Source organism: Nannobrachium achirus (genome assembly GCF_963921795.1).
Source record: "Nannobrachium achirus genome assembly, chromosome: 7".
Classification (NCBI taxonomy): domain Eukaryota; kingdom Metazoa; phylum Chordata; class Actinopteri; order Myctophiformes; family Myctophidae; genus Nannobrachium; species Nannobrachium achirus.
This window is the reverse complement of record NC_137816.1, coordinates 39284534-39307168: the sequence shown is the minus strand read 5'-3', so window position 1 is coordinate 39307168 and position 22635 is coordinate 39284534. Positions and strand designations below refer to the sequence as shown.

General features: G+C 41.0%; 1 protein-coding gene across 1 annotated transcript; it reads right to left on the bottom strand.

Moving 5' to 3' along the window:
* Nucleotides 1-6752: 6752 nt before the first annotated feature.
* dhodh (dihydroorotate dehydrogenase) lies at nucleotides 6753-20428 on the bottom strand. Its single transcript, XM_080730462.1, has 9 exons — nucleotides 20335-20428; nucleotides 19049-19261; nucleotides 18132-18331; nucleotides 15096-15178; nucleotides 13910-14097; nucleotides 11386-11499; nucleotides 9136-9289; nucleotides 8645-8804; nucleotides 6753-7869 (listed from the first exon to the last, which is right to left on the bottom strand). The coding sequence occupies exons 1-9, from the start codon at nucleotides 20347-20349 to the stop codon at nucleotides 7707-7709; spliced, it is 1290 nt and encodes a 429-aa protein (XP_080586588.1). The 5' UTR covers nucleotides 20350-20428; the 3' UTR covers nucleotides 6753-7706.
* Between the last annotated feature and the right edge of the window lie 2207 nt (nucleotides 20429-22635).

Sequence of the window (22635 nt, the reverse complement as noted above, 5' to 3'; positions counted from 1 at the left end):
ATTGAGAAAATGGCACAAAACATTTCACATTATTGCGCAGTTTTCCAAAGAATAAATATGCCATTAGTTTCAATTAAGGATTGTATTTGTGTATAGGAGAGTGAAGATATTAGAAAAGATTAGAGCAGGAGTCTTCAACGTTTTCAGGCCAAAGACCCCTTAGTTGAGGGAGAGATGAAGCAGGGACCCCCCACAACCTTTTCATAGATAGATTCCATATAGTCCAGATAGTTTCATTGTTTGACAGCACAATCGTCAGTGTATTTTGGATTCATGTCAATTTGTGTTTTCAGATATTTAACCAATTTAACCGACCATAATTAATAAACGTGACATTTCACTCTGTACTTTGTCTGCTCTTTTTCCCCTCTACACCAAACCTCTTTGCCGAAAATAGCTGATCTACAAGCTCACAACGCCTCGCAGCGTGAGGCGTTGTGAGCTTGTAGATCTGCTATTTTTGGCTAAAGTTCTCAGATATGGACACTAGGGTTCAGGTGGTTAAAATAAAAAAGGAGAAAAAAAGGTTGCTATCACATAAAGATTTGGAGGACCCCCTGTAGTAACTCTGAGGACCCCCAAGGGGTCCCGGACCCCCTGTTGAAGACCCCTGGATTAGAGTCCTAAAGCGAGGGGGAGAGAGGCTGACAGCAAACGTCAGCAGCACAGCGATGTGATAAAAGCATATTCCTCCCCCAGCCCCTCAATGAAACGAAAACGATCTGACACTTGTATGGTCATGTGCCCCTCTAACACACAGTAAATGTGTACTTCCATAGTGAGTGAGAAAGAGAAAGAGAGAGAGAAAGTGTGACAGTACTAATGCATGGCCTGGGAGGCTCGAGGCGGAGGCCTGACATGAATCTGAGATTTCTGACTCACTCACAAATTGGTCATTAATTATTCCGCGCAAGGGAATTGATCTGAAGAAACATCTCAGATACTATCGTCGCTGTTGGGTGGAAACCTTGTATGTCCAAAACTGAAGAAAGAAGAAGAAAGAAGAAGAAAAAAGAAAAGAACCTGTGTTCAACTTCAAATGGACGCAATTTAGATCCTATTATTCAAAAGCTGCCATTAATACTTTTCATTGGTTCAATATAAAAGTCCAACACACCACTTTAATTAAACTAGCTAAAATTTCAATTCAGTTTTATTAAAGTGTCAAATCGTAGCAGATCTACAAGTGCATAATGCTCAAGATATACGTGTTGTGAGCAATTTTTGCTACTTTTGTGTGACACTATAGTTTGACAAAGTAGGGCATTTACCAAAGATATTGAAATATGGAGATACAAGGTTTCTGACAGCAATGCTATTCATAAGATCATGCCCATGGTGCTTTTATATAACTCTGTCTCTGTATCTGTTGAATTGAGTTTATGGGTGGATTAGTCACTTCCTGAGGCAACAGCCTTGGTAGTGTTAGTGTATCCCTTTGGGCATCTATTATCTCCAATTACAGTATGCACTGTATGGATGAAAAGGGTGATAATAAAAACACATTTTGAGAGATTATTTCTCCCGAAAGGCCCTGAAGCCCTTTCTGCTCGCATGCAGCAGCAGAACCCAGCAATGTACATGTCTCCGCCAGGCCGAAGGTGTGGCTGAGACTATGTTTTTCCCCCTGGCCCTATTTGTCTTTGTATGTGTCCGTCTGTCCGTCTGTCCATCCGTCTGTTAACAGTTAATCTCCTGCACATTTTTGGCTATAACTCTTACAGATTGTGTCCAAACATCACACAAATCAGTACACAGCATCTGTGTACTGTGTACTGTGTACTGTAGTGATTAAGACAGCTCTGTCATCCTTCCTGATTGGCTAAGATTGCTTTCCAAAGTTTGCACAGTGGTCCATTTTAAACAAAATGCGTTGATTGCTGTGATTGCTGCATACGCATTCCCACTGGGCAGAGGAAGAATTGCCACTCCCAAGTTGCTAATCCTGTTCCTCATTCTAAAATGAAAAGAACAACAATTTTGCTAAATTACTGACTATGACAACAAGCTACAAACAAGAAGGAACCATTTCTGTCTTGTGAAAGAATTATTTGCAAGTAAGAAAAAGGCTCTTGGTCATTTGCTTCTCAGACATTCATTTGAATCTTTTTTGCATGTTTGGAACAAGTGTCTCTCAATCATTCTGCATTAGCTTTGGATTTGGAGTGGTTTTATATGCAGACCATGTTGCTATGAAGGCCATGCACCCAGAATTATAAGCTAAAAATAAAACTCAATATGCCAATGAGACCTTTTATTTATTTATAACTTCACATTCTAATTCAAATTAATTCGATGTAGTAGACACCACATGATGCTTAGTCTGACAAGTTCTCAACCTTTTCTGAGCACTGAACCTCTTCTGTCTCAAAGGTTCAGGTGAAGTATACCTCCTATGATTTAACTAGAATTGTAATATTTCAATATTAAGCTGTTTCGCTTGTCGTTTTCTTTAGCATAACAAAGAATATTAAATTCGGCTACACCAATGTACTTGACTGTTTTGCATTTCTGTCTAATAAATTATTCAATCAGTCAATTTACTATGCTAAAGGCCTAATCACGACCCACTCGTGGGTCAAACATTTTGTACTTTTACTTGTAACTAAATGTTGATGCCAACACTTTTGTACTTTTACTCATATACATTTTGAATTCTGGACTTTCACTTGTTTTCTATATATTTCTATATTGCAGTGTTGATACTTGTTGGTCAAGTAGCCTATTATTGCTATCAAAATATCAATGGCGATCATTAGTAGGCTATGATACCCTTAATTTTACATAAGGACAAAACATCTATTGTTTATAAAGTACCCGGAATGCAAGTACTTGCCTCATATTTTTTTTAACCATAAAACAACCATTTCTCTTGTGAAAACCAGGAAAATTGTTCTCTCATACGTATAGCAATACACACAAGAAAAGGCCATTTTACTCATCGCATAATGGTGTTGCTCACCGAAAATAAGAAGCTACACTGTCAGGCTAGGAAGTATAAATGAGCTTATAGCTGATTGGTGCTGCCAGGGTTTTGTGCCCGGGCCCGCCGGAGCTTTGGGCCCCAGGCTGCATCCCTGTGAGCCTGTGGGTTAATCCGGGCCTGCCTGTGGAGCTGACCACGTGCTCTGGCGTCTCTATTCTGGGGCAAACATTCTGTGAAAATAGTTGATCTGCAAACTCACAACCATTTGTGTTGAAGAGATTTGTTATGTAGGAGGGGTAGTATATTAGATATCAAGGTTAATATTGAAATTTGTTAGTTTTTGTTTTGTTTGTTTTTTGTAAACTCTAGTGTTTTGTTGTTCAGTCTTTGTTTTCTTTTGTAAACTCTAGTGTTTTGTTGTATGATATTTAATTTGGTTTTGTTTGTATTATTTTGTCTCGTTCTGTTTTGTCTGTTTTGTCTTTTGTTTTCTGTGTGTGTTTATTTTGTGTTATGTTAGTATGTTTGTTCTGTTTATATTATTCTTTCTAGTGTGAAGTTTATTTACACATTTAAAGGGTAGGCACAATAAGCTTAGGCTTCAGCCTTACTCCTTTTGGTCTGATTTCTTTTTTGTCTTGTTTTAATAACTATACTGCATTGTTTAATTTACCAAAGACCAAATAAACTACTACTACTAAATTCAGTATATTTTTTTAATCGTTGGCATATTGATTTCTGATTGGTTGCATGGTCTTCAGAGCAACTGGACCACACCACACAAACCACCCCAAGGCCAAAATATTGCAGAATGACTGAGAGACACCTGTTCCAAACATGCAAAGAGATTTTCTGAGAAGCAAATGAACAAGAGCCTTGAGTTTGTTTACTTGCAAATGAATCCACAAGAAATAGAAATGGTTCCGTCATTGGTGGTAGCCTACAGACTTTTTGAGTGGTGCAAGGGCTCCCATGCTTGACCGAGTTTGTATTTATCTCTTTGTCCCTATGTCTCTTTATTTGCAGTACTATACTCACATGCCTCGTATGAGTAGCAACAGCTGCAATAATGCTGGGTGGTGCTGTTGAGCAGCCATTAATGGACAACAGAAGAATTCATATAGTAATGGACAACGTGTGCGCGCGCACACACACACACACACACACACACACACACACACACACACACACACACACACACACACACACACACACACACACACACACACACACACACACACACACACACAGAGAGTGAAGTGGAGCGAGGAGCAGCGCGACCATAACAAACCCTTGCCTTGCGCATGGGTTTGCGCAAACACCGATATCATTAATTACAAAAATAAATAGAACTTTGTGTCTTCTGCACAAAACCGGATTTGAGGTAGCTTGAATGGCGCATATATGTATGTTCGAAATTTGTGAGTGAAATGTAAAGCCCAAAGAATATCCTTTCTCAGATGGCTTTCATGAAAGCCAGTGGGGATAAAGCAGATTCTGGCTTTTGGCAGTCACTGCAGATGTGACAAACAGGCTGAGCCATGGTAGATACCCTGTTTCCAAAACCTATTACAGCTCTATTGATGGCAAGATGTGTGTAATCACACACAAAGTGCCACTCTGCCCTCTCACATGGCCTACTGATGCATGTTGTGAACTGTATCATCTGTATGTCAGCGATAAGCAAAAAAAGAAAAGCATAAACATACACATAGATTTCTTTTAGCACTTATGACATTTGTGTAGGCCTATATATTCTACATACAATCTGAGAACCCATTCAGAGGAAGAAAAACAAAGCCTCTGAAACAGGAACTCGGTTTGGCTCCTCCCCTGTATTAGTCCACTTCCGACCGAGTGCTTCTGCGTTTATTTCCTACTAATTAAACTACAAGACTTCAGGGCAGTGGTGCTTATAGATTCTGCAGTTAGCAGAGATTAGTGATAAAAGAAACTTATGACAGTCTTGATCCAAGGCTAACAGACACCCCCAGACCTAGTGACTCTCAGTATGATACAGTAAGCCTATCTTGGACACTGAGTGAATCCAATTGTCCAATGTAATTCTTCCTACCGATCGTGAAACTGCCATCCAGATTGCAAATACCCCGCAGCACCGCTCCCACAATTTTTGTTGTTGACCAGATTGCGTGTCTCGTATACCATCGTATACTGTATGAAAATACAGCTCAGGCCCTAACAATACAGTGAATCATAATTCATCAGTTAATGAATAGCTTATATTGTTATTTTCTAAATCTTCAAAGTATCGAGTAACTGTTGCAGTGAGTAAAAAGTACAATATTTGCCTTTGAGATGGTTTTGTAGAAGTACACAGTATCAAAGAAATTGAGCTACACAGTGACAGTACAAGTACTCAACATTTTACTAACTACAGTACTTGAGAAGTTACTTACTATCACATTTTCTAAATTATGTTGCCAAGTTGCCAATCCCAAATTAAGTAATGATTAGAAATAAGTGGACACTGAAAATGGAGAGAAACAAGAAATCAGGACACCAAACTGTGAACCGATTTAGAGAATTGGAACAGAAAGACAAATGACAAAATAGCATATTTCTTTAAATTATTTTCTTCAAACCATTCCACAATATTGTATACAGAACATTTATAACATTACATGGTTTATCACACTGACTAGAACCATGTCATCTATGCATGGCGTGAGCTATATTCATTCCAATTGTAATCTGAAGAACAAAGTAATTTATAAACTTGATAATACACCAAATAAGTGCCGCAACAGAGTGGGTGTCACTATAAATCTACATACACTACGGAAGGAATCAAAACTACTGTATTGCGCGCAGTGTCACTCAGTAGGTACCTCCATGCAAAATTTGGACTTGCAAGTAAGTCAAAGAGAAGTCACAAATCTACATGGACTTGGGAGCCACGCCGTTCCCATGTGAATTCAAGAGCCACATTATCCGATTTTTATGGCGTGGCTCTTAGATTTTATAATGGAAGTCAATGAGGCTTGAATGGCGAAACCTTGTCATACGTCAGAAATACTGAACGTCATAAGCAGACTGAGGTCAAAGGCTTGTTCACTGAGCTTGGAGATCTGAAGATCCACAAGATTTTTATTTTTTTTCCTCTCAGCACAACCGGAGACTATGATCCCTGGAATTGTGTAGTTGTCATTGGCCATTTCGTACCTGCGTACCGAGACCTAGGATTTTGTATGGTAGTTTGTACGCAAAATGCATACTAGCTGAACAAATCAGTGCCTAATGAGCTGTGTACAGAGCCAAAGAAGTACCTCCGTTTTATCACATTTCTTTTAAATATGTAATTTAATTTTAAAATGGAATTAATAGGACTTGGGCCAGGCTTTTGGATCCCGAGATCCACATGATTAGAAGTATTTTTTAATCAGAATAGGCAACCTCTATTACTGGTGAATGTCACCAACGAATACACACAAAAACTGTTCAAATGATTACAAATGGTTTTTAAGATTTACAGTATTAAATTTGGCATATCTTTCCAGCAATCATGAAATGAGTATTTATTTTACACATAAATCATACTTAGTTTGTGATGCTACATGTATGTTTGGATGGACTTGAGCAATTATGTAACAATTGCTACAGTATAATACTGTACATAATAAACAATAAACATCTGAAATAAAAGCTGCAACCACAGGGCAGCTTCCAAATAACAATTCATACATTCTGAGTCAAATACGGCAAGCAATCAACATTACACAACAAGTGTGGTAATAAAACTACCAGAAAAGGATTTGTAGTTACCTTGTCATGATGATTATATGAGATATATCTCATCATCATGACAAGGTAAATACACAACTCAAATCTTTACCAAGTATCCTAATCCTATTGCTTTAAGTTAAGGCAGGACGTTTCGTTATTGTACAGTATCCCTTTGTACAGTATACAACTTTGAGTGAGTTGCGAGTTTGGCTCAGCACCAAAGAAACAGAGGATGCGTGTTATATTCTTTCGGACCTCTGAACTCTTCACCTTGGGATTCTAAAAGAATGTATTCAACTAAAGGGAGCTGGGAACACATCTTTGAAACATCCCAACGGACAAAGGTTGATAGGTTCAGGATTTGTAGTGTGCCCCCCAACCAGTTGTTACATTGGCCCAGGGCAGTCCCAAAAAAAAAAAAAAACATAGGACAAGACAAAGAAGACTACAATAGGACAACAAAAACTCGGACACAACAGGAGTAGGGCTGCATTTTAAAGATTCCAGTTCTATAACGATTCTTTCTTAACGGTCCGATGCCTTAGCGGTTACCTTTAATGATTCCTATAGTAGGGGGTTCCAAATGAACCCTTACAGGTCTGTAATTCCTAGTGTACAAGTGAGTGTACAAATGGAACCAAATGGACCCATAAGTACACTCTCAGAGTTATGGTGGTCCTTGAAATGGAAATGGAAAACCATCGGTATTGTAATTGTATAGCAGACGTGGAGACCACATGCCAGCACTGAGAGTGAAATAAAACCGTTTCCAGAAATGGTTCCAAATGCGACGGAACCGATTCCGGTTCCTCAATGTTGGATCTGGTTCTTTCGATTCCGGATCCCAACCCAGAACAGGAGGGAGTAGGAACTAAAGACAACCCCCCCCCCCCCCCCCCACACACACACACACACACACACACACACACACACAGACAGACAGACAGACAGACAGACAGACAGAGAAGTGAAATGGTGATCTCTGGGCAATGGGCATACTTCCCAGAGATTGGCAGAAAGAGATTGGTACTCCAGTCTAATTACTAGTGCTGGCAGCCAGAGCGACTGGTTCTGCAGTGATCCCAATGTCTGTGTTGACATGTTCCTTGTCCCTGTGTAGACTGTGTTCATGTGCAGTCCCATCTGCTGCCCTGTGGTCAGCTCCTACTGCCTGCGATACACTGCTGAAACCCTGATCCCTGTGAAAAGATGGGTGATATGAAAGGCGAGAAGAATATAAATAGGCTACTATGATGTGAAACTGTTTTGAAGGTTGTTGAACCATATGTGACCCCAGAATTCATATTTTGGAGGGGGAACATTAGCCAAAACTAACAGATCTGATTTTTACATTTCTGGCTCTATTTCTGGCTCTAAAGAGATTTAGTGTACACAGAAAAAAAGTGGTCCTAATACAGAGCCAACTCAGGTCCAGTTTAGAGAGTTTAAGATGTCAAAAGGAAGCTGTACAGTGATGTGTACCATAGGTCTGAACCTTCTTGTAGATCTGCTATTTTTGAAAAGTTGTGAAAATGTGTGAAAATCTTTAATGTATTTTTTTTAAGCAAACATTTGTAACTCAAATTTTGCTTCTGGGGGGTCCCCGGAACTTAATATTTTGAGATGGGGGTCGGTGGCCAAATACATATCATTTTAGGGGTCCTTCACATGAAAAGGTTTGAGAACCACTGACATAGATTTCTCAAAAATAGCAGATCTACAAGCTTGCAGCGCGGCACTCTGTGAGCTTGTATATCTGCTATTTTTCAATAGTTAAAGCAAAAAATATTGCGTAATAATGCGTTCCCAGTCTAAATGGGTTAAACCCCCTCCCCCTATGAAGAACATTCAAGGGGGGCCCACAGTGAATCCTTGTACCCAGGGCCCAGAATTTGGTGCGACACCCCTGCTGTCTGCATCCTGGATATGTGGTAGGAGAGACGGTACCAGTAACTCCCACGCATTAACACTCACTTGAGAAGCTGTCCCAACTCCCGCTTTATCCGCCTCACAATGGGTGGTCCTTGATAGGTGAATGCGGTGTAAAGCTGAACCAATGAGGCACCAGCGCGGATCTTGTCCATGGCATCCTGTCCACTGGCTACACCGCCTATTCCCACAATCGTTACCCTACCTAGAACCACACACAAGGGATAAGTTGGTGTACTGTATACAGTATAATATACCAAGCTCATATGCACTTGTACATACAATGATGTTCTCAAGTCTCCATGGTGTGACTAATCAATAGAAAAAGTCATTTTGGGGGTGAACTACTCCTTTAACTCTTAACTCTCTCTTTTACTCTTATTTACTTGTACACAAAATGTAACAATAAAGCACAACTTGGAGAGTATAGGATCCCAGGACAAACTCCATTATTACTGGTAGCAGTGTTATTCACAGAATCAATGATGTAAATTAATGAAGGCAAACACATTTGAGCCAGTAAATGAGGTCCGTACCTTTGGTGAGGCTGTACATTTCACTGATGGCGTGCGTGGAGAGCTCCTTGAGAGGCTGACCACTTAGCCCACCCACCTCAGTCTGACGAGGGTCCTGCAGTGTCTCTGGTCTGGACACTGTGGTATTAGAGACCATAAGACCGTCCACGCCCAGCTACAAAACACAAACACAGATAGACCAGTAAGACTCCCTGATTGGGAGAAAAGCAACCGTCAGGTCGGCAACCTCATGGTGGCGCTAGAAGAGGGGCATGTGAGAAATGAGGGGCGGAGGTTGTGGTTTGCCAGCCAAGGAGTGTGTGTGCAAAGTTTGGCATGGATAGGGCCAACGGTGGCGGAGATAAGAGTAGGGCCAAAAGTGTAACGTGAAGTGATGGACAGACTGACTTACTGAGAGTTGGTGGAGATTTTCATAGTAACTTGTGACCTGACGGTCGCAATAAAGAGAGAGGAAGAGAAATAGGAATAGATTGGACCCCCATCTGAAAATAATTTTGCCAGTGAACGGAATTGCCAGCTTCCGTTATCCAGCTTTTGGGAGGTGTAGTTCCAGACTCTATATAGCAGGGGTCTTCAACGTTTTCAGGCCAAGGACCCCTTAGTCGAGAGAGAGATGAAGCAGGGACCCCCCACAACCCATAGATACCATATAGTTGCATTGTTTGACAGCACAATCATCAGTGTAATTTGGGTTCATGTAAATTTGTGTTTTCAGATATTTAACAACTTGAACCGTCAATACTTAATAAACTTGACCTTTCACTCTGTACTTATGTCTGCTCTTTTTCCCTCTCTACACGAAACCTCTTTGCGCTTCGAGGCGTTGTGAGCTTGTAGATCGGCTATTTTTGGCTAAAGTTCTCAGAATATGGACGCTAGGGTTCAAGCGGTTAATATAGAAAAGAAGAAAACAGCTATCACACAAAGATTTGGTGGACCCCCTGTAGTAACTCTGAGGACCCCCCAGGGGTCCCGGACCCCCTGTTGAAGACCCCTGCTACAGTATATAGCATTCGGGGGTTGTGGAATAGTTGTCTGGCTATGTGAGCTACAGCTACAGTAGTTCGACAGTACATGTCAAACACACAAATGCACGCTGTTGACGGGCTAATCAACTGCAGGCGTGATTATCTGCTGGTGGAGAAGTGGCGAGCATGGGAGGATGTGAGACGTACGTCTAGCCTCGTCAAGCCTGCGTTATGACGTGTGCCGTGCGGGGGGTAAACAGAAAGAGCCCTCTTAATGTTTGACTTTCTTTGGCTTTCTGTCTATTTCATCCATTCCATTAACTCCTCGTCTCTGTCGTGAACACACAAATACAAACCCTGCCTCAGGTTCTCTAACTGCAGAGTCAATTAAATGAACGAGGAGAGGAGAATACTGAAAGGAGAGAACTTAAAATAATCTATATAATTCATTTTCAAAAAAAACTTTTGGCATTTTATCGTCTAATCAGGCTTTTGGGAACACCCTGGACAGATTTTGAGTTTCTTCATTCAGTATTTAGATATTTGATATTCATTTCCCCCCTTCCAGAACCTTCCTATACAAACCCATTATAACTTCAAACTCCATTTTAACCATGATAGATTACATTTTTTATTGTTTTCTATTAATCTTTTGGGGAAATTAAAATTATTAAATACAATAAAAGATTATAAAAAATAAATGAAAAACACGGCCTGCTCACGTAATTGGAGGGTGTTAGGAGTCACCAGAAAAAAGGACAGGTGTTTTAATTGAATCTATCATGGTTAAAATGGAGTTTGAAGTTATAATGGGTTTGTATGGGAAGGTCCTGGAAGGGGGGAAAATGGGGGGAAATGAATATCAAATATCTAATTACCGAATGAAGAAATTAAAAAACTGTCCTGGGTGTTCCCAAAAGCCTGATTAGACGATAGAATGACAAAACGTTTTTTTGAAAGTGAAATATCCCTTTAAAAAATGGATGAGCTGAATAATGTTTGTGGCTGAGAGAGGCTGGGGTAAAGCCTGAAGCACTGCTGTGATGAGGGTTGAAAAAATATATATATTTTTTATATGAAAGCAGGTCTGCGAATTATACTTGCTATATACCAATATATAAGACTACCCTCCTCTTTTCAACACCCGTTTTTAGAAAAAGATTGAAGACCAAATCTTGTAAATTTGCATTGCAAATACTGTACGTTAGGAATACATGTTGCTACAGGCCAAAAGCAAATATTAGATCTAGAAATCATCAACCATTAATGTATGCTTGCTGACCTCAGTGACAACATCAGCAATGTCCTGTTTGTCCTGGGAAGTGAGGTCAGGGGCAATCTTCACCAAGACGGGGGGTTTATTGTTTCCTGGTAATGCATCACGCTCCTTCAGCACCTGAGGAAAACGTATTGGAGATGGAGTTAAATGGAGCGGTAGCAACATACAGAGTAAACAACATGAATGGAGATGAACCTGATGTACAGAACATCCAGTACAACGGAGACAGCTCAAATGGCAAAATTAACTGAATAGCGAATACCTGGCTGATCCAATCAAAAAAAAAAGAGAGAGGGAGAGAGAGAGAACTAACGCAACACAACAAGGACTCAATCTCCCCGACAGTCTCATTAAAAATGTCCATTTGCACACATAGGGGCATCACAAGGGAGGGAAAAGTGTGACTGAGTTACTAGGGCCCAAGGTGGGGGGACCTTAATTATTTTATACTTTAGCTATTGAAAAATAGCAGATATACAAGCTCACAGCGCGTGAGCTTGTAGATCTGCCATTTTTCAAAAGTCGTGAAAATGTGTGCAAATCTTTGAATGCATATGTACCCTTTATATGTATGTATTCTTTATTAACACAGTGGTTGCCACTAGGTATCTATACTATAATTTTGCGAATGTCTGAGTGAGTGAGTGAGTGTCTGTCTGTATGAAACAGCGTTTCTCCTCAGTGGCTGGAGCAATTGATCTGAAATCGCATCACAATTAGCATATGAACACACCTAACATAACTGTGAAGCCCGTTTGTCACTTTCACAAATCGTATGCTGTATAATAGCATTTTTATGGTGTATCTATATCTATTTAGCCTACAGTACCTTTTGTGACCACACATGTTAAGGGAGGGGCGCTGTTGTTCAGGCCATGCACAATCACACACAAACCCACACACACACACACACACACACACACACGGGGGGGGGGGGGGGGGGGGGGGGGGAGTGTGTGTGTGTGTGTGTGTGCAGGCGGGCAGGCGGGCGGGGCGGGGGGGGGCAGGTTAGCCATTAAACGAAACGGGTATTTCTTACATTGATGCTCCTACATATTATCATGCAAGCACCAGTTAAAGTTACTTTCCATCCCTCATATACTGTATGCACAGTGCACATCCCATAACCCACACACTGCACATCATTTTGGAGCTCATATCTTTGAACGGGTAAGGGCTAGTATCATTAATTCAGTAGCTTCCCCCGGGTTTTTTACCAGATTTTTGAGACTCCATGAACGCACCACTGGTCCCAGAAGTAATCCGATTAAATTTGGACGAACAGCGATTTGTCTTTTTTCACACGGTAAAGAAAAATTATAACCGTGGCTTTTGTTAAGGTCCATAGAGAAGGGATAGTTTTAAACAAGATGTTCAACTCTATGGCTGAGTCCAGGCCATGGTATCTGTATCTGTGTATCTCTCTCTCTGGGTGCGTTTGATGTTTTTTTAACTGTCTCATCTTCCAACGGGTATGGAATAACTATGTGGAAGCAAGCGCATACATAATCCCCATACTTCTATTCAACAAATTTGGCTGTTAAATTATTTGTATTCATCATAAATATACACTCCTCCATGGGCTGCGCCTTACATTATGATGCTCCCACATATTCTCATGCATGCACCAGTTACAATTACTTTCCCCATAACCCACACTCTGCACATATTTTGGAGCACATATCTTCGAACGGGTAAGGTCTTGTAAATTAAATTAAGCTGGACGAACCAGGGCCCACGGCCAAAACAAACAGAGTTAAAAACTCTACCCTGTACGCTGCAGTTAGGCTGTACAATGACACTTTATAGAAGCACAAACATATGGTCACCATGAACTGACACATGTTTCTTACTTCTGCTGCCATGGAATATTTTGTAAACTTTATAAATTGCTTGTTTAGTACATATCATTATTGTTGTATTTTGTAAAGTTCTGCCGTTTTTCAGTGGGGCCCTGGCGCCACTGCAAGCATGAATTAAATAAACTCAAATCAAATCAAATCAAAATGTTAGTCTTTATACTTAAAGAATACTGTCATAAAGTTGAAGTAACCAATTACATATTTATTCATTATTCAAACAAACTGTCTTTATACTTGATATTGTTGTCCTGAAATTGACATTATCACATGCATGGAATGCATTTCATGATGTCTAACCCACCAGTAAGACTCTCTAATCGGGAGATAAGTGCCCGTCAGGTCACATGTATGATCGGCTACTTTTGACTATTTTCCCATATTTTTTTCCCAGCGGCGCGGGGGTCCCCGGCGGTGGCTGGGCCCCCAGGGACCCCCTGGGTGCCGGACCCGTAGTACAGTCATTGTAGCATACTGTATAGACAAGCCATTATCCTTAAGATTTACTTGGAATGAGGCAGATAGGTTGACAATATAAATAGGTATTTGTTTAATGCAGTTTGAACTTGATGCCACCCGAACATAAGACCACTTACTGACAGTAAATTAACACTTGGCCTGTGTGTGCTGGAGAGTCCTTATGAAGATCTTTTGGGAAGAAATCCTACCTTATGCAGGAGCTCATGGAGCTCAGCCTTTCCCTGTAGACTCCTGAGACCTGGGGTATTAGGACTGCTCACGTTTACAACCAAGTAGTCGGCTAGAGGGCCTAGCACTTTCACTCCTTCCAGGTAGTCTGCCCCAGCATCCTGAGACAGCTTGTTTTTCCCCAGGTTGATGCCCAGGGGCAGTCCAGCTATGAATAAACACACACACTGCATCAGAGACATGACTCATTGGAGTTGAGTCAGTACAAGTGCTAATTGGGCAGTATAAATAGGAAAAATACATGAAACAAGGGCAGGTCAAGATCACCAGACAAGAGAAGTACAGAATAAAACAAGTATTTTTCCATGTATTCACGTTGGAAAAACAAAGCACACTAGAGGCATAGTAATTCTTTAAAGATGCAGTCCCACGATTTGAGTACGGTTTGTGTTTTTCATTTGTCTAGAAAACTTGAAGTCTTGCGTATAATTTTCCTTGTGTCTGTATTTTCTGGCATCTTTTTGTAAGCTTCTTTGTTGCATTGTGGTTGAGAAGTCGTTATTATTAATAAAGTTTGTAAAAAGATAGCTATTTTCACTTGACAAAGGAGAAATTTTTTGTCTAAAACACATCTAAACGGCTAGGCTAAAACTGAAGTTTTTTAGACGGCTGGGCGTAGCTTAGACGTTGATTAGCAGTTTTTTAACTGTGTATATATAGACCGTCTACATATAACCATTGAAATGACGTTTCAACATAGCCATCTAAAAGACTTTCACTTTTAGACCAGTTATAACCCAGTTTGGCTTCTATGGGTGTTGCAAGCCGATTTTTGCGGCGTTTTGAGCCAAACTACAAGCTCTCAACGCCTCGCTCTAGGCGTTGAGAGCTTGTAGATCCGCTATTTTCTGCAAATAGGTTTGGTGTAGAGGTTAAAAAAGAGCAGACTTATTACATAGTGAAAGGTCAAGTTTACAAAATATTGACGATTTAAGTGGTAAAATGTCTGAAAATAAACATTAACATGAATCATAGACAGTGTCTATGAATCTATGAAAATCTGCATCACACATTTATACAATATGTAGAGGGGGTCCCTGCTTCATCTCTCTCCCAGCTAAGGGGTCCCTGGCCTTATATATAGGACATTATATAGGATAAAGCCTTCAGAGTCTACAGAAAGCCAAGATACTGTATAATCCTTACCTTTGCTCAGCTCCACCTGGGCTGCTTCTCTAGCCTTCAGCCTCACCTGCACATCCTCCAAACCACAGCTGTTGAATCCATACCTGATCTCACACACACACACACACACACACACACACACACACACACACACACACACACACACACACACACACACACACACACACACACACACACACACACACACACACACACACACACACACACACACACACACACACACACACACACACACTAATATCATCCTCAGCACCTTATTTGGCCTCTGAAGGGAAATCGTGCTCAGTAAATCCCAATCCACACCAATTATTCGCAAAAGGGTGTAAAAAGATTTTTACATAACAAAAAGGAGTGCTAGAGAGAGTAATGCTTTGGTAAGATTACGACTGCAACGATGGCTTCTATATGCATTAAATGTACCGTAAGTTATCATTTATTATAACAACCATATTAATATTCATGAGGATGCCTGTCAGATTGCAGAAAATAAGCACAACACAAAAGGCTTATAAAGGCCTGGCAAGTAAGTACAAAGTGGCATTACAAGCCATATCCTCAGGCCTTTTACCATAGCAATTTCAAAAGGCTTCAGAGATGCAGCATGTAGGCAGCATATTCTCTTTGAAGATGGTAAAATGTAGTTTCATAAATGTTGCTCTTCGGATTGTGCCTCCATTAGATTTTGCTGAAACTAGTCTTTAGCTTAAGCTACAGTACTGAGGCTGATGAGATTATCTTGTGTTTATGCAAATGGTATAATCTCACTGTTGCTTACAGCATGCTGACGGTTGCTGTTTTCCATAGAGAAGCTGCAATATAGATTTTACACTTTCCATTCAATACCAATCCGATACCGATCCGATATAGTGCATATCTTGATATATTTATATATGAAATATGATATATACCCGTAATTGCCGGACTATAAGCTGCGACTTTTTTCCCATGTTTTGAACCCGGCGGCTTATACAGCGGTGCAGCTTATATAGAGATTTTTACAGCTAACGGCCAGTTAGTTCGTTTTACAATGGTCTTTAACCCTTTAAGTGCCTATCCCGAACATGTTCGGGATATTCGGGATCAAAAACAATTTTTTATTTGCTATTTTACTTACCCCGAGCTGCTTGGAGCAACGTGGGTGGTCCCGGCTCGCCCAGCGCTCACCAACGAGACGCTAGATGCTCCGACGATTTATTCCATTGAAAATGGTTTAAAATAAAGTTTAGACCCCCCCCAATGTTTACCGAATGTTCATTGTAGGCGGCGCGACGTATTCCAGGGTGCCTATCCCGAACATGTCCGGGATATTTAATAAAATGAATTCTTTTATCGGAGGCCTCAACGAAGCCCCGGTCTAGACGTCCATCCTTGGCCGGGACTTAGACTCGGCCATCCACGGGCCGTATTCGCGCTAACGGCCAAATCGCGCCTCCCACTCCAATAATAAATCACATCTTTAGACAGGATTTTCTCCGGATTGTGTCCCCAGACCCAAAGAGAAAGTTTTTTGCGGCTGAAATAGCTTTAGATCGGGCTTCTAAATGGGTTAGCATTTTGGCTACGTGTCAGCTAGCTTCCTCCTCTCGACACCCATAGCATTGACTGGAGTGAAAACACAAGCCAGTTGGGAGAGGGTCGACGAAAGCTATAAAGAAGGTCTATGGAGAAATTTCTGGCACTCTAGCACCCCTTGTGGCCGGATGGCACTGTATGAGTTAACAAGGATTTATATATAGATTTTTACAGCTAACGGCCACCAGGGGCACTCTAGCAGGAAGCACATCTGCGTCTTATATTCAGGTGCAGCTTTCCAGCAATTACGGTAAATAATTACAATAAAATAAAATACAAATAAATGCACACATTGATCGGTTATTTTCGCTGCGATTCGATCATTCTGCTGATATCGATTGGATCGGTGGCATCCCTAGTTAATCTGGCATCAAGACCCTCCTTCTGGCCATGTTGAAGAAATCGTAGAAATGGTAAACATTAATCTCTAGAGTCTGCTTAATTAGAAGGGCTTATACATGTAGCACTCACTAACATAATTGAATATAGGAATACTCAATTATTAAGATGTCTCAATAAGTGTCAAACACAACAGTATTATGTATTATTATACTAAAGTCAGTCTTCTGTTGTCTCAGACAAGGTTTCTTTTAAGACTACACAGCCGGGATTCCCACCAGTGGACACATGGTTAAATCTCAAGTAAGATAGAGATATGATTTCTTACATTGCATTACACTGACACAGAAGCATTTCTTCATTGTATTTGTATTTTTCTTGAGCATTTTCAAGCCTTTAGCTACAGTGGAGAAAGAAAGAAAATGGCTGGCAAATAGATGTGGAAGGACATGCAGCAAGAGCCTCAGGTGGGATTTGAACCTGGGTCGGCTGAGCAAGGTCTGAGCTTTAATAGTATGAATTCTGCTTCTAACAGGTTAGTTCAGGTTTAGGTTTAGGTTGTAGATCTGCTATTTTTGAAAAGTCGTGAGAATGTGTGCAAATCTTTGAATATGTGTATTTTTTAAGCGAACATTTGTAACTCAAATTTTGCTTCTGGGGGGTCCCTGGAACCAAATATTTTGAGATGGGGGTCTGTGGCCAAAAACATATCATTTTGTGGGTCCTTCACATGAAAATGTTTGAGCACCACTGAAACATAGAAGGATTTGAAATATTCAAAGACTTGGACAATTTTCAAGATTTTTCAAAAATAGCAGATCTACAAGCTTGCAGTGTGAGCTTGTAGATCTGCTATTTTTCAATAGTTAAAGCACAAAATAATGCATAATAATGCGTTCCCAGTCTAAATGGGAGAACATTCATGGGGGGCCCGCAGTGAATCCTTGTACCCAGGGCCCAGAATTTGGTGTGACACCCCTGGCTACTACACAGTGGTAACAAAACAACAAAACTAAAAGGGAGTAAATGTGAGTGATTTGACTATGATGGGGATTCGACTTTGATCGAATCCCCTTTATTTCACTCCACTGTCAATTAACCCCACACAGCTTCCTCAAGGCCCACCTGTTAATGACTGCTTGGTCGGCTGGCAGACGGAACACGCGCGGCTTGGGGTTCCCCGGCTGAGGTTGGGGGGTGACGGTCCCTACCTCGACAAAGCCAAAACCCACTTTGTACAGTCCATCTATAGCCTCTCCATGCTTGTCAAAGCCTGCTGCAATCCCAATAGGGTTCTTGAACCTCTGTCCCAGGACATTCATTTCCTGTTGACACAACAACAGGGACGTGCAGAGAATGTTAGAGGCAGGGGCTGAAATTTCCAAAAGGGCCTTTTGGTGAAAATATCGAAAATAGCAGACCTCCAAGTTCACAACACGTTGCAGCGCGAGACGCGTTGTGAGCTTGGAGGTCAGCTTTTTACAGACAGCTAAAAAGGGCAGGGGCTCAAGCCCCCTTTGATGTATATGTGTGCACGTGCCTGCACAACAACAATTTAGTCACACAAGGTCCAATATTGACTAATGTATCAGCGGGGGAGTTTGTTTACTGCAGCAATAGCTGTATGGACAAAAACTCCAATGTTAGACATTGTACGATTGTGTAAATCGCCGGAAACAGTAGAACTACAAGTTGTGCGCTTGCAGATCACAACTTGTGGTTATGCCATTTCTGCATATATTATATTTTTAAAAATATAAGGCGTTATTGAGTTTGACCGTTTTAACCCAATATAGATCAGCTATTTGAAAGTACAGTAGCTGAAGCTCTGCAATTTTCAAAAAGTTCTTCAAAAGAAATTTGAAAAATGTGGTATGAAACATTTTTACAACACAAATCTTGTATGGAGGTCCCTGCTGCCACAAAATATTGTCTGATGGGGGTCCGCAGTCTAATACATAAATTTGGGGGTTCTTGACAGGAAAAGGTTTGCGGTATACACATTATGCAATAGACTGGGTGAGATGCCCCCTCACACTCACCAGAGAGGCAGGGTCCTGGTAACGGTTTAGAGGTACCAGACCCAGACCTATCGCCTTCACCGCCATAACGTGGGCTGTCTCTGCACCCACAATCCTCTGCAGCAAGGGCATGAGATGGTTGGCATAGAAGTGCTCATCTCCAACCACAGTGAGGTAGGACGCAAACAAGACAGTGCCGGAGCTGAGGATTTTCACCGCATCCTTTAGTTGCTTCTGCAATGAATGGAGCAAAATAGATGTCCTCAAAACAAAGGTTTACAGCAGGGGTCTTAAACAGGGGGTCCGGGACCCCTAGGGGTCCTCTGAGTTACTACAGGGGGTCCTCCAAATCTTCCAATCCTTTTTATATTAACAACTTGAACCCTAGTGTCCATATCCTGAGAACTGTAGCCACAAATAGCAGATCTACAATGCCTCGCAGCGCAAGGCGTTGTGAGCTTGTAGCTCGGCTATTTTCGGCAAAGAGCTTTGGTGTAGAGGGGAAAAAGAAGAGACTATGAACAGAGTGAAAGTTTATTAGGTAATGACGGCTCAAGTGGTTAAATATCTCAAAACACAAATTGACATGAATCCAAACTACACTGATGATTGTGCTGTCAAACGATGAAACTAGATGGAATCTATGAAAAGGTTGTGGGGGTCCCTGGACTCCCTGCTTCATCTCTCTCTCAACTAAGGGGTCCTTGTCCTGAAAAAGTTGAAGACCCCTGGTTTACAGTGTCAAAGTCAACAAATCCAGCATGTGCATACATAATCTCTCTCATCACTGTCTGGCTCTGTCTCACCACATGGAACATGTATTATTCTATGTATAATACACTGTCTTAAACCCTTTCTAGAGTCACTTTAGTAAATTGGCTCTGTACATGGACCACTTTTTACAGTTTACAAAAGTCTAAGATTTTGATATTTAGTCGACTAATAAGACTAGACAATTTTAGAAGAAGACTAAAACTAAATGTGTTATTCAAAAGACTATGACTAAATCAGAATTTGCTTTCAAAATGAACACTGGTCTACACCACATTATCTTCTCCAAAAATAGCCGATCTCGGATCTAGCTTGTGACCTTGTAGATTAGAATGTAGATATGCTATTTTTTGTTTTCCCCAAGACATGAATATTATGGATTTTGGGTAAGTGGTCTGGCACCGGTTATAAAGGAGGTAGGACTAGCCTGGTGTAGCAAACACTCAAACTGCAACTACTGAATAAGGTAACCTTACTGTCATTGACGATTTAACAGAGCTGATCATCACATATATGATACAATACAGTCAGATTACCTTGAGTACCGCCATGGGGAAGGTTTATGTCACCGCACTAAGGACATTGGAAACGTTTACACAACAGCAACTCGACATGCATGTATTGTATGTACACTTCCTGGATATCATCTCGCGAGGTTTCTCTCTCTCTCTGTGTGTGTGTGTGTGTGTGTGTGTGTGTGTGCGCGCGCGTGTGTGTGTGTGTGTGTGTGTGTGTGTGTGTGTGTGTGTGTGTGTGTGTGTGTGTGTGTGTGTGTGTGTGCGTGTGTGTGTGTGTGCGGCGCGCGCTCGCGCGCAATACTCTTGCAAATGTGTGTGTATCTATGGAGCGAATATAGTGGATTAATTACTCACACGTGATCATATTACCATGTGCCTATTTTGTCTATTTAAATGCCAAATGTAGACCTATCATGTTAGAGCAGCTAGCTGTCACAACTTGTTGTCAAATTATGATGGTAAATGCTGCTTGACTTGACATTGATCAATAGAATTAGTTTGCAAAGAAAAGCACAAGTTGTGACAGCTAGCTGCTCTAACTGCTATTACATTTGGCATTTAAATAGACAAATAGGCACATGTCATCTGTGTTTGAATTTGTGGAGCTTCACATGTGCTAGGCCTACATAGAGGCAGGAGAGACCAAATGTTTTCCTACCATAGCATTTGGCAACCATCTGCCATGATGACTTGTGTCAGGGATCAAATGGATTCTATGGAAGTAATGGAATGGAATCCCCTGTGGAGGTCTGCAATCATGATCCATGGAAGCTATAATTACAGTCCACAGCTATTCCATGGAAACCCTTGATCCACAGGTCGGTCTTTAACTTTAATGACTCAGTCAGATCCTCTCAACATTGTATTTAGTAGGCCTAGTTGAACAGGAAGGCCAGGATGTATGTGGGGAAGGCTGACAGACAGAAAGATTGTCAGGCAGAAAATTACAGTTGACTAAAGAAGGTGTCAAGAATTGAAAGCTATAGCCTATGTCAAAGATTGACAGCTATTATCTGAACAGGAAGTCAGACACATACTGTGATGGCACACGTTGTAGCACACATTTAAATTTCTCTGATGTTCTCTAGAATATCTTGTCAGTTTCCCGAGCCTGTTTAGTTCATAAACCCAAAACCGAAATCTCAATCCAAGTCTCCTAACAAATATTGTTCTATAAAAATAGCAAAACAAGTTGCATACAGTACAACAGAGCTGGAAATAAGATGTTCAGCCTCTGAACTTGGAAAAGCGAGTTTTTCATTTGCATCTTGTTTGAGTGTCAGCTGTGATTTTCCTAACGTAGTATGATTATATGCACAGTTTTTCTTGAGAAAGCTCTCTAATTTGCATGAGACGGACAGAAGTTAACCTGGTTAATATGCAGTTGCCATCTCAGCCTCGGTGCCTGCTGCAGTATGTGTTTTTGCTTTAGACACTATAATAATCATGGACCTGTTCATTCAAACATGTTTCATCATGGGAATGGCTCTTGGACTATCTGTGGCAGAAAGGTTTGCACCCTGTACAGATTACGGAGATGAGGCAATTTACAATATTTCTGCTCTACAGTTCAGACATGTTTTCAGAGATCTGTGTTATGAATTTACGCATGGACCCAAGACCTGGCCTCAAGCCCGGAGTGCCTGCAGACAACGAGGGGGAGAGCTCCTGAAACTGATGGACTGTCCCGTGAAACGTTTCCTCCAGGAGTTCACACAAGAAAGGAACACCACCGACTTGACCTGGTGGCTGGGGGAGGGGGTTCTGGGGGTGTACGAGCAGTCCAGCACTGGTAAGTGTACATAGTCAGGGGATATCTTCAGAAATAGTGTCAAATCCAGGAATAAATTCCTTACCAAAACATTTCTTCACCAATGTGTTTGTAAAGGTGTCTAGTAACACATCTCACAAAGACTGAAATTCAGTTTCCCTAGGAGAATCCGTTACAGCTGATGAAAGTTGGAGTCCATTAAATTAACTATACAGGATAAAACACACCAACTTAAATATGCTTTAAGTATAGTTTATCCTGTATAGTTAATTTAATGGGACTCCAACTTTCATCAGTTGTAACGGATTCTCCTATAGGGAAACTGAATTTCAGTCTTTGTGAGATGTGTTACTAGACAACTTTACAAACACATTGGTGAAGAAATGTTTTGGTAAGGAATTTATTCCAGGACTTTTTAAGATATCACCTGACTAACAGCAAATTCAATGTAATGCGATTATGATTGCAACCTGTTTATCCTATTCATTGATCCTATTCATTGATCAGTGGTGGACTAAGTACTCAACCCCAGTACTTGAGTCAAAAAG